Source organism: Delphinus delphis, chromosome 2 (assembly GCF_949987515.2).
Source record: "Delphinus delphis chromosome 2, mDelDel1.2, whole genome shotgun sequence".
In the NCBI taxonomy this organism is placed as follows: domain Eukaryota; kingdom Metazoa; phylum Chordata; class Mammalia; order Artiodactyla; family Delphinidae; genus Delphinus; species Delphinus delphis.
This window is the reverse complement of record NC_082684.1, coordinates 105,219,431-105,232,594: the sequence shown is the minus strand read 5'-3', so window position 1 is coordinate 105,232,594 and position 13,164 is coordinate 105,219,431. Positions and strand designations below refer to the sequence as shown.

General features: G+C 49.2%; 1 protein-coding gene across 1 annotated transcript in view; it reads left to right on the top strand.

Annotated features, from left to right (window-relative positions):
• The window catches only part of SLC28A1 (solute carrier family 28 member 1), a 45,020-nt gene that overhangs the window by 24,482 nt on the left and 7,374 nt on the right, over positions 1-13,164 (top strand). The window contains 3 exon segments of the mRNA XM_060002535.1: positions 3,626-3,706; positions 5,105-5,185; positions 7,795-7,920. Of these exon segments, the coding sequence (XP_059858518.1) occupies positions 3,626-3,706; positions 5,105-5,185; positions 7,795-7,920 (288 nt within the window).

The following is a 13,164-nucleotide window of genomic DNA, read 5'->3' as shown; positions in this document are numbered from 1 at the left end:
AGATCTACTGAATCTGAAACTCTGGGGGTGGGGCTCAGAATGTGTATTTCTGACAAATTCCCAAGTGATGCTGCTGGTCAGGGACCACCCTTTGGGAACCACTGGCTTAGAGGCGCTATGCTTTCCTTTTCCCTTGAGTAAGGGTGAGTGCTGGTACTAGCAGGACCGGCCTGCTCTGAGTTTCCACAAAGTGGTGGTCAGGACTTACTCGAGGCTGCTACACCCTGGGCTGAGGCTCTGCCTGGGAGGGGATGCCTCTCCTGAAGACAAAGAAATGAGGTTCCAGGACTGGCACTAGGGCAAACCTCCTCAGGGTCATGGTAGGTCCTTGGCAACCTGCTTAGTGGTTGTCTCTTTGCAGGTGTGTAACCTTGGGCAGGTAACCAACATCTCACAGCCTCAGTGTCCCCACTGTGAAGTGGATTGACATCGACCTCAGTTGCTTTGAGGATCCGTGAGGCACCACACGTTGCGTACCTGACTCCTAGCAGGACTGCATAGTGCACGAGTGGTAGGAATTAAGGGCACTTTCCTCCCCCTTCCCACAGCCAGCTGCCTGCCCTGTCTTCCGCCATCTCACATGCTACAGGGCCCAAGGGTATTTCCTGGACTGTCAGATCATATTGGCCTCAGGGCCCTTATTTAGTATTAAATGTCCCAGCTTCTCTTCCACCAAAGATCCCCATCTCCCAGCTAGAAAATGTCTCTTGGTTGCTGCCAGGAGAAAGTCCCGATTCTGCAGTCGGGTTCTGCTGCCCCGGGCCCTCTCCTTGCTGGCCTGAGCCATCTGTGCTAACCTGCCAGGCTGCCGAGCGGTCCCTCGCGTGATAAATTGAACAGGCAGTCTAGACAGTACGTGATCCTCTCTGCATTTTTCTCCCAGGGAGAGCAGGATGCTGTCACCACCCTTGTGTTGGGGGGTGTGTCCAGCACCAGGCGGCCTGGGGAGTCACAGGGCAGGAAGAGAGTTGCTCCACCCAGTGCCTGCGTTCCCTGTCAGGTGACACTCCCATGCAGTGAAGCTGGTGACAGGGATGTCAAGTGGAGCAGATCCAGACAGAACCCGCGGCATTCATCTGGGACGGGAAAGGGAAAACAACCTCAGCAGGGCATGTTTCTCTTCTCCAGGGGAGCTGCCTAGGCAGAGTCTCTGTTCTCATCAGGGACCACTCTGTAGTCCCGATTCATTCTGAACCGGAGCTTGAACTTGATTGCTCTACACTCTCCTTCTGAACAATGGAAACAACTCTTCCTCCACCCCTCATCCCTCTTGGCAGCCCCTCTTCCTTCCAGCACAGCTAAGCTTCTCCTGTTGTCTCTACACTTCCTCGGGTCCCACTCCCTCCTTGGTTCGCTGATACCCGGCCTCTGTGCCCATCCCTCCTGACACTGCTCTCACCTAGGTCACCAGGGAGCCCTGAATCGCTAGGAGCCAAGCATCCACTTCAGTCCTTACTGGGTTCTCTGATGCATCTGGCACAGCTGATGGACCATCCCTTCTAGAAAAGCTGCCCTCAATTTCCATCGCACCCCTTCCTGGAAGTCCTTCAACCATTCGGTTTCTTCTTTGTCTCCACCACGCGCTCCTCCTCCTTCTCTCACCCTTCAGGGATGCTCACCCCAGGGCCCTGTCCTCAGCCACTGCTCTTCTCTTCCAGGGCAGTTTCCTCAGTGAACTGCATCTGCCCCGTGGCTTCAACCTGCCCTCAACCGAGCCCTGGCCCAGACCTCTCCTCAGAGCTGCCGGCCCTTCTGCCCACCTGCCCAGTCCACAGTCCACTCAAACCCACAGGCATCTCAAACCCAGCAAGTCCAAAACCGCGCTGATGAGGTGCCCCCAATGCTCTCCTGTGCCCGTGCTCCCCTCCCTTGAGAAGTGTCCACCTCTGATAGAAAATTATAGGAGCAGGTGAGAAATCAGAAATGGAGAAAGAAGAAAACAAAGTTTCCACGGTCCCAGCACACAGAAGCAACTACCTTGACTATTTGGGTGTATGCGTCCCAGCCTTCCTTCTGTGCTTTTAATATTCCATTTTCCCCACTTAACATTCTAGCATAAGAATGCTCCCATGTTATTACTAATTCTGCATAACTTATTATTTTAAAGCTATTTGGAACAGATAGCACATTCCAACTGTACAAAAGGGGATTTGGTAAAAAGTAAATCTCCCTCCCACCCCTGACCCCCAAGTCATCCAGTTCCTTCCCCAAGGTAGCTGCCATTCCTGGTCATTTGCATATCTGTCTAAGGATATCTGTGCCCACACAAGAGCACCTGCAATGCCACCCGCACCTTTTTTACTCATAAAGTAGCACACCATGCACCCTGTTCTACACCTTCTCTTTTTTCATTTATTTTTTAAATTTTTTAATAAATTTATTTATTTATTTATTTACCTGGCTGCATTGGGTCTTTGTTGCTGCGCGCGGGCTTTCTCTAGTTGTGGCGAGCAGGGGCTACTCTTCGTTGCGGTGTGTGGGCTTCTCATTATGGTGGCTTCTCTTGTTGCGGAGCACGGGCTCTAGGCGTGCGGGTTTCAGTAGTTGTGGCATGTGGGCTCAGTAGTTGTGGCTTGTGGGCTCTAGAGTGCCGGCTCAGTAGTTGTGGCTCACGGGCTCTAGAGTGCAGGCTAAGTAGTTGTGGCGCGTGGGCTTAACTGCTCCGCAGCATGTGGGATTTTCCTGGACCAGAGCTCAAACCTGTGTCCCCTGCGTTGGCAGGCGGATTCTCAACCACTGTGCCACCAGGGAAGCCCTCTTTTTTCATTAACAATCTATCTTGAAAATCATCCCCAAACTACTCCTAGTGAGTTTCCTCACTCTTGTTTCCTGACTTTGAGTGCACCACTGCACAGCCACACCATAGGTTATCAAACTCGTCCTCCACTGAGGGACATTTAAGTTGTTGCCAGTCCTTGTTATTCTAAGTCAGACTGTAACAAGGAAGTGTGGGGCAGGGAGGGGGAGGCCCTGGAGAGAAGGAAATGGACATGAGGAAGCTTTGAAGGAGAAATTGAAGAGGCTTGGAGTAAGTGAAAAGCAGTCATAAGCCTGGTAATAGGAAAGAGGGTGACAGGAGGAAATGCAGATGGCTGTTCCACAGTGAGTGTCGTTCGGAGCTCACTGGCACCGAGTGGAAGTAGAACACTAGAAAGATGAGGGCCTCTGATTCAGGCCCGAAGCACAGGAGGGAGGTTAAGGCCAGCGTCATGGGCCAAGGATTGAGCTCAGGGTGGAGGACGGACCCTGTGCTAGGAAGGTGCTGGGCCCTGAGCCAGCTCCCAAAACCCTCACAACAACCTGAGAGGTAGTCACTTCCTCCCCATTTTACAGACAAAGAAGCAGGTGATAAAAAGTGGTGGACTCAAGTCCTGCTTCTCTACCACAGCCCAAGGGATGCCTGGGTGGATGGTTAATGTTTAGAGGGGAACAGAGAGGACAGCTGCCTCCAGAGAGGCCCCATATGCGATTTCATGCACTGAATTCAGAGCTTCTTCCCTGACCCCGTTGGGTCTCTGAGTGGCAAGGCCTTGGATGAAGTGGCTGTCTGGGGCCTCCGAGGCCCTGCGTGGTACCCTGCCACCTATCTGCCTCTAACCCCAGGGTCTGTGCTCTTTGCTGGCAGGTTTTGCCCATCATTGTTTTCTTCATCTGTGCCATGTCCGTTCTCTACTATGTGAGCCTCATGCAGTGGGTGATCCTGAAGGTGAGTTCTCAAGGTCCCAGCCTGGGCCCTCCCAGAATCACAGGCTGACAGGAACCACACTCTCCCAGAATGCCTTGCTCCCAAGCCCACACCCTCCCCAAATCCCCTGCTCTGAGGGCCTGGACCTTCCAGCATCCCCTGCTCCCCAGCCTTCTCTCAGAGTCTACTACTAACAAAACAACTTTTCACAGAGTCTCTTGTCATGCTACTAAGGAGAAATGGCACCAAAATCCAGTGGGGTCTTTGGGGGAGGGAAGTTTACAGAACTGGGGCTGCATTGAAGAGAAGTGTTAGGGGAAAAAATAATTTATACCAAAAAGATCTTGAGAGCAGTGGGTCACGTGGGCCAGACTTAGCTGATATAAATGTCAAATCCTGTGCTTATGTTCATAAAATCTGCTGCACAAAACCAGGATGCAGGAGACAGACAGCATTGGACAAGAGATTCTGAGGTTTTTAGCTGATTGAGCTCAGAATAAACCAGTATCATCAGGCAGCTGCCAGAAGTGCAGCCTGTGGTTATGTTAAGAGTGCACAGTGCATGGCCTAAGGGAGACAATTATCCCCAAATCTGGAGAATGTGTTCAACCAAGGGGCTATGACAAACTGAACTATCAGTGGGTTCAGTTTGAAAGGGCCTGAGACCATACATTCCATAGAATGGCTGAAGGAAGTAGGGATGAAGGGCCAAAAAAGAGAAGGCCAGGGTGAAGAAGGTTACGGGTAGGATTCTAAACACTTATGGAAGGTTAGGGAAAAGGCAGCCTGAGAGGTACCTGCAGTGGAGAGAAATTCCAGGGAAGCAGATTTCATGTTGATTAAAAGAAAGAACTTTTTAATACAGTGTTTCCCAAAGCCTTTCACAAAACTCTAGTTTCACAGCAAGTTAATAAATGCTACTAGGTAAAGGGATCCCATGGTCAAATTATTTATTTTATTTTATTTTTGGCCGCGCCATATGGCCCAACCAGGTATCAAACCTGCGCCCCCTACAGTGGAAGCGCAGAGTCTTAACCACTGGACCGCTAGGGAAGTCCCTTGGTCAAATAATTTTATGAAGCTAAGCTAGACACCAGGCTAAACAAATTTAAACAAGTTTTGTGCAGGACTTCTCAGAGCCTTTAATAAACTGGTAAGTATTGGTCATCTCCAAGGTGTGTGTGTACAGCAATTCTCAAATATATTTGACCAGGGAATCCTTTTTTCATGGATGATAAGCCCCCATCAATGGAGGTGTGGAAGGAGAAGATGAATGGACCTTTGGGGAAATGTAGGTAAGGGAGTTCTACCTGGGTTGGGAGTTGGAAGGAAGACTTTTAAGGTACTTCCACCCCTGACTCTCTCTGTCCCTGGGGCTTGCTGATACCAATCCACAAAGAGCACCCTGCTTCCTTCTAGATCTCCTGGCTGATGCAGGCCACCATGGGCCCCATGGCCACGAAGACCCTGAGTGTGGCTTGAACCATCTTTGTGAGCCAGGTCAGTATTGCAGCCTCCTTCCCTCAAGGAGGGCGGGTGCCCTGGGTACCTAGAGCTCTGATTCAGTCAGCAGAAGAGCCAATCAAACCTTCTCCCAGGGTCACCAAAGGCTGCTGCCCTAGGGATGCTCCATTTGGGGATACACTCCTTGCCTGGGTCGTGCCAAGGAGGATAGTATCTCCCTGGTACCTCTTCCCACCCTAGGTCTAGGCTGTCTTCATCAGCTTAGAGACTCACAAGTCCTACAGATGGAGTCCAATGTTCTCCTCTTAATACAGGCAGAAACTGAGGCTCGGGGCTGGGAATGCCTTGCCAAGATCCCACAACATAAGCCAGAACTTAGAATCCAAGTCTTCTTCTTCCTGGACAGGGTTCCTTCCACAACATCAGTTTGTCTTTTTTTCCCCCTCCCTCTTTCTGAAAATGTATTTTCCAATCTAAGTGTGACTCTGAAGGGACTATCAGTCCTGAGTCCCTTGCAGAAGGCCGGACCCTCCTAGGGGTAAGACTCTGGTGACTGTTCCAGAATCCCGGCCCATCTGCCCAACATGTAAGTCACCAAAAAAACATACTTGCCAAAGTATGCCATATTTCACTGGGCAGTTTAGGAAACTTTGGAGGATATTTGCATCTTTTTTGCTATGATGCAAGTGTGTAGATTTCAAAGGTTTTTTTTTTTTTAAGCCAATTAAGACAGATGTGCTCTGAGATAGATAGTCCAAAATCCCTTAGTTGTTCAAAATGAGGCAAAAGAGAAAAAGATATTTCAGTATCAGCATTTATTTTATATAAAATGCTGCAAATGTAATCAATGGTTTTTGCTGAGAAAAGACAAATCTTAGGTGAATATGACACGATAACCGAAAGAGCTCCAAAGGTGAATTAACTTTCACGGGGACGGGGAACCTTCAAGGATTAGTGGTATCATTTCAAGCTCAGTGTTGGCAGGCCTGGGCCCTATTCTCTTCTCTGGCCACAGTCTGTCCCCAGGGGATTGCCCCAGCCCCATGGCTTAAATACTTCCTCTCCCCTAAACTCCAGTCTGATATATATATAACTGCCCCCTTGACCCTCCACTTGGATATCCTTAGATAATTTACTAGGCAAGTCCAAACAAGCAGAACCCTTAATTCCCTCCCTCAACACACATGCACATCTCCAAGATTTTCCCTTCTCAGTAAATGGCAACGTCTTCAGTGAGGTTGTTAGACAAAAATCGAGGAGTCATCCTTCCTTCCTTTGCTTCCCTTGCTCCCAGCTGCATCCAGTCCATCAGCAAGTCCTGACAGCTCTGCCCCACATCACATCCCAGACCTGCCCTGCTGCCCTTTTGCTTTTTTTTTGCTATGAGCCACACTTGTCTCTCACCTGGACACGACAACCACCTCCTCTCTGTTCTCCCTGCCACCATTGCTGCCCCTACCCATCCTTCACACACAGGCTGGAGTAGCCCTTTATTTATTTTTTTTTTTTAAATTTATTTATTTATTGGCCATGTGGCATGTGGGATTTTTTTTTTTTAATTTATTTATTTTTGGCTACTTTGGGTCTTCATTGCTGTGCGCGGCTTTCTCTAGTTGCAGCAAGCAGGGTCTACTCTTTGGTGCGGTGCGTGAGCTTCTCATTGTGGTAGCTTCTCTTGCTGCAGAGCATGGGCTGTAGGCATGTGGGCTTCAGTAGTTGTGGCTCATGGGCTCTAGAGCACAGGCTCCGTAGTTGTGGCACATGGGCTTAGTTGCTCTGTGGCATGTGGGATCTTCCTGGACCAGGGCTCGAACCCGTGTCCCCTGCATTGGCAGGCGGTTTCTTAACCACTGCACCACCAGAGAAGCCCAGCACGTGAGATCTTAATTCCCCAGCTAGGGTTCGAACCTGCGCCCCTGCATTGGAAGCGCAGAGTCTTAACCACTGGACAGACAGGGAAGTCCCCTGGAGTGGCCCTTTAAAAACCCAAGTCAGATCATGCCTCTGCCTGCTGAGGTCCACTGCTTACCCTGCCTTGTCCATCTGCCCTCCACCTCCCCCATCTCTATCCCTATTCCATAGCACAGTCTGGAACATAGTATATACTATAATTATTTATTGAATGAATAAACGAATGGCTACAGGCTTCCCCACGTGCCCTGAACTAAACATGCCATCGAATGCCCCAGTTCCTTTCTCTCTGGCAACTCCCATGGCTTCACTAAACGTCAGGCTTGGAGTTACATCTGCTTCTGGTCTTTTGCACGAACAGAGGTAATTCTTTGAACCTCTCTGACCTTCTGCTCTCCTGGAATGTGGAGACGACCACTTCTTTCCTAGAAGGTTGTGAGTGATGTGTGTGAGGGGCTTAGCTGGGTGCCTGGACGTGGGAGGCACTTGACACAGGGGAGCGTTATCAGGCCCACAGGAAGGGCTGGGGGTCCTTCCACAGAGCTGGGCTGATGCTGAGGTTCAGAGAGGCTCAGCCAAGTACAGACTCTGGTCCTCACCCCACCCTGCTGTCTCTTCCCCTGGGGTCCCCAGCCCTCGCTGTGACCTGCTCACTCCCAGGTGGAGGGGGTACGCCCCAAGTGCCCGTGCTAGCCTGACCAGCGCTGCTTGTTTGACCTCTTTCCCGTTTGCAGACTGAGGCTCCTCTACTGATCCGGCCCTACTTGGCAGACATGACACTCTCTGAAATCCACGTTGTCATGACCAGAGGCTACGCCACCATTGCCGGCAGCCTGCTGGACGCCTGCATCTCCTTTGGGGTATGTAGAACCCTCCTTCTGCTTGCTGAAAACCAAGAACCTGAAACCCACCTTTGTGGGAGCCCCACACAGCTCCTGGCCAGAGCGATCTGGGGTCTTCTCTCATGGGCTACGTCCTAAACCAGGGCTGCTGTGATGGTGGGAGGAGAAGCTTCACGTGAGTAAGGCAGGCCAGGTGGGCTGGACCGTTTGGGCTTCTCAAGTGGCTAGTAGGAACAAAGGTTTCCAGTATTCTGCTTACTGAGGCAAAGCGCTCAGTGTTTTAATATCCACATTTCAAGGATGAGGAAATTGAGACTCAGAGAGTAAGTGAGATGCCCAAAGCCAGGATTTGAGCCCAGACCTGTCTGACTCCAAAACTCAGACACACAGTCCCCCACCTAGGCCACCCCTGGAGCTTTGTCCTACTCTTCCTGTACCCCGTCCTCGCACCTCCTCTCCTTTATACCCTCTCTGGGCACAAGTCCTTCCTCTACTCCTCAATGATTACTTGTGTAGCTTTCTGAGCACAGTACGTTTCTAAATCAAATTCCAGTGGTATGAATCAGGCCCTTAAACCAATCACAGCACTAGTGCATGGCAAGCAGAGATGAATCTTCAATGTGTCCCCTACAAAGTGCCTGGTAATAACGCATTACATGTGTGTAAAACACTGTACTTGTTTGTGTTTTCACATGCAAGTCTTTCAAGATCTTATTTTTCCCCCTTAGATATCGAAGAAATTCTTGCTTCTTACAGAAGTGAATAAAGTAGAAAAAACAAAACACTTCACTCCCACTTCCCATGGATAACTGCTCTTACTAGATGAGAACAGCAGCGCTCAAAGTGTCCTCAGTGGGCCAGCAGCGACACCTTCACCTGGGAACTTGTTAGGAATACAAATTCTTGGGCCCCTCTGTAGACCTGCTGAATCAGGAATGCTGGGGATGGGGCCCAGTGTCCTGTATTGTAACAAGCCTTCCAGGTGATTCTGATACTCGCTCAATTTGGGAACCACTGACTTAAAATATGTCATTCCAGATATTTCTGTGTAAAAAGTCATTTAAGTACATATAACTGAATATACTTGCTTTTTTTTTTTTTTACTAAAGGTGAGGTAATTCAGTTTTCTGCAACTTGCCTTTTTCTTATAAAATTCTGAGCATGACATGAAATCTGAAAGTGTAAAGGAAAAAGTTGACAGAGCTAACTAATAAAAATGAAAAACCTCTGAAAGGAAAAAAATCACAATTTTTTAAAAGTTTAATGATTGATCAAGAAAGAAAAGTTCATAAATGATAAACAGATATTCAAGCTCACTGATAAATTAAAACAATAATAACTTATGTTTCTTCTCAAGGATATGCAAAATTTTACATGCCTCTAAACGGCAAGGCTGAGGGGCATTCATATACTCTTTTTTTTTTTTTGGCTGCGTTGGGTCTTTGTTACTGTGTGCAGGCTTTTCTCCGGTTGCGGCGAGCGGGGGCTACTCTTCATTGCAGTGCGCGGGCTTCTCATTACAGTGGCTTCTCTTGTTGCAGAGCACGGGCTCTAGGCACGCGGGCTTCAGTAGTTGTGGCACTCGGGATCAGTAGTTGTGGCTTGTGGGCTCTAGAGCGCAGGTTCAGTAGCTGTGGTGCACGGGCTTAGTTCCGCGGCATGTGGGATCTTCCCGGACCAGGCCTCGAACCCGTGTCCCCTGCATTGGCAGGCAGATTCTTAACCACTGTGCCACCAGGGAAGCCCCACATACTCTTTATTCGAGTGTAATTTGCTCTAACCTTTTTGGAAAACACCTATCAGTCAATTTAAAAATATTCCTCTTTGATCTAGTTAGGAATACTATGATACAGAAATATTTTCACAAGTGGTCAAAAGATGCAAAATTCCAACATTATTTGTAATAGCAAACAACCCAAGAAACATAAATGTAGAGCAGTAAGGGAATGAGCTGGGTAAGTTCATCCGTGCAATGCACGGTCACAGTCCCTAGGGTGAGGTGGGCCTCCGTGCGCTGGTTTGGAGAAGGGCAGCCTGCCTCTCCCAGGGCCCAGGCTCTCCTGATGCTGTGTGTGAATGGGTCGGGGGATGAAAGAATGACCAGTATTGGTCTCAAATTCCACCTGTCTTTCTCATCTCTGTGTTTGAGGATGGCCAAGGGGATGAGCTAACCTGCCCCTCAGTCCCTCCTTCCCTCAGGACACCTGGGCCACACCAGGAGGCTCAGCTCCGCATACCCACAGAGCTGTCTGGGCAGGATGGCTGCTGCCTCGTGACTTTTCAAGAAGGCCCCTTGCACTCTGAGGCTTTGTCTTCTCTGCCCAGCACCCTCCACCTAGAATTTTAGAGGTCATCTGGTTTGCACCTTTTCTTACCAAGGCCTAGGAAGGGCCCATCAGAGCTGATGCATGCCACACCCCTCCCCCATACCTCACCACCAATTGATTTTGGAAGGAATTTGATATTTCAAAAATGAAAACTTGAAACTTTGTTCCTGAAACTTTTTTCATGGTGGTGTATTGGGGGAGGGGTTGCCCTCCTATCTTCGGGACTTAGAGCCTTTAAATGTCTTAACCTTGCTTTGGGTTCCACAAGCCAGTTAAAAGAATGGTCTTCTTTCTATCGCATAAGCGTCGTTGCCATTACTTAAGACTAAAGTACTGGAAGAACTCTCTCCCTTTTCCACAATCGCCTTACAGCTCAGCCTCCTTTCCTTCCCTGTCCCAGGCCAGAGTCCAGGCCCAGCCCCAGGCAGGCGGGCCTTCCCACTGAAGGGGCCTGGTACCCACTTCCCTTTAGCTCTACAGAATGTGCAGAGGCCACCAGGATCAGCCTAGTGGTCGCGGGTCTCCATCCACAGCCTCTGGTACGGAAGCCCCAGGCTACCACCATAGCTGGCCTGGTGAAAGGCACCTAGTCCACCTTCCTTCCCTCGGCGTCTGGATCAGCCTCCAGGCTGGTCACAGAGAAGCTCTCTTCTGCCCCCGCCTGGCTCTTGGCCGCCACTACAGCAGCCCCCGGGGCTTCCTCCCACAGCCCTTCCCACCCTCTCCCCTCTCTCTTTTCATGCCCTCTTGCAGGCAGTTCCTCACTGTATTTTGGGCTCTGCCCTTAGACCCTGAATTCCAAAGAGAATCCCCCCTTTCTCTCTCCTCCTTTCTCTTTGATGCTCAGCTTCTGGCTGGCTCTTCCCTGCACCCCTCCTATTGCTAAAATGTGGATATTTCTAGACCTGTGCTGTCCAACACAGCAGCCACTAGCTATTAAGTGGCTATTAAGCCCTTGAAATGTGGTCGGTCTGAAATGAGATCTGCTGTGAAACTTAGTATGGAAAAAATCAATTAATATATTTTATTGATAAGTTTTACATTGATTACAAGGGTAGAAAACAATATGTTAGGTATATTGGGTTAAATTAAATACATTAATGAAATTAATTTCATCTGTTTCTTTTTACTTTTTTAATTGGCTCCTAGAAAACTTAAATCACAGTTGTGCTATATTTGTATCAGATGACACTGGTCTAGACCTTCTCCCTGGTCTGAGGTCCCAAGTGTTACTTGACTGAATCCTTTCACTGTGACCTCCACATACATGTCCCTTTTCAGTGTGTTTCCCAAACACTCTAAGGTAGGCACGAGCCCTCTCTGCTAAAACCCCAGAAACTGGTCTCCCTACCCACCCCTTTGGCTCGGGATCATTGTGAGTAGAGATCCAGATGTGTGCCTTGGGCTGTGAACACAGGATGGGTTGAGGGGATGGCCACTGATGTTTCTCAATCAATTGTGCAAGAGTGGGAGCCCCTGGGGCAGGGTCTGGGAGGCCCAAGCAGGGCCAAGTAAGAGTCAACCACATGCTTAGTTTCTACACCTGTAAAATGGGTGGAATTACTGCCCACCTCACAGCAGTCTAAGAATTAAATGCCATAATAAACAGAAAACACCTGGCAAGGGACTTCCCTGGTGGTCCAGTTGTTAACGACTTTGCCTTCCAATGCAGGGGGTGAGAGTTCGATCCCTGGTCTGGGAGCTAAGATCCCACATGCCTCACGGCCAAAAAACCAAAACATAAAACAGAAGCAATATTGTAACAAATTCAATAAAGACTTTAAAAACGGTCCACATCAAAAAAAATCTTAAAAACAAAAAACAAAAAAACACCTGACATGGTGTTGAAAAAGTGGTTGTTCTTTCTCTGACATATTAGGGTCAGAAGTCCAGCCTTCTAAAACTGGCCCATTTTATGCTTTGGAGTGTCTGGATTTATTTCTTTTCTCAGTAAAGACCTTTTTGAAAGTTCAGATGGATGGCTCCTACCCTCTATCCCTCTTCACATAGGACACCTTTAGGTAGAGGAAGGAGGGCCTTGGGCAGGAGTGGGCCCTGTCATGCTGGGACAGAAGGCATTCCTGACCTGGTGTCTGGAGGCAGCGCTGGAGAATGTCATGGCCCTGAGGCATAACTGGCAGCAGAGAGGCCGTGTGTGGGCTGACCCAGTGCCCCCGGGAGCCCTGCCAGTGCAGGACTCAGCCCTTTCCAAGATGAGCAGGAAATGACTGCCTGGGGCATTTGAGGCAGTGGCCACGACTGGTCCATTCAAAGGACAGTGTCCATGAATGTGCAAGGTGTGCTCCCCACTGAGACTCGAGTTGACAAACCAGATGCAGCCTCCAAGCTGGAGGAAAGGGGAGGGTCCTGGCTGGTGGAAGGGAAATTCCCAAGATTCCAGATGTGGTATTGTGCCCGCTGGAGCTGGGTGGCTGAGGAGGAGGCCAGCAAAGTCCCAAAGCTTGGCCTGGAAGGTCCAGAGAGGACACCTGCCTGGGGCTGGCTATTTCCATGAGGAGCAAGGCCTGCACACCCAGTGGCTGTGATGGGGGCGCGTGGCAGGTGGGTGCTGGACCTGGTACACATCTTAAGTGGTTTCTGCTTACCGCTGAAAGGAAACAAAGGGGCTTTAAAAGAAGAAGGAGGAGGATATTACAAGGCTTTCAGAGCCTCAGAGGGTCTCTGAGGCCTGGTTCCTCATCAGTAGTTCCTGGTACTTCCTTGGGCTTCATTGGCCATCTGTTTTATTCGCCTGAACATGTAGCTTAAACTTACCTCCCCTCCTTTAGTTCCTTTTTATTTAAAATTTTAAAACTGCAGTTGATTTATTACAAACTTTAAGAAGAAGTCTATTTTACTTTTTTGCTTATAAAGACAGTATATATCATGTGGACATTTAGAGATATACAGAAAAGCTGAAAGAAAAGAAAATCAC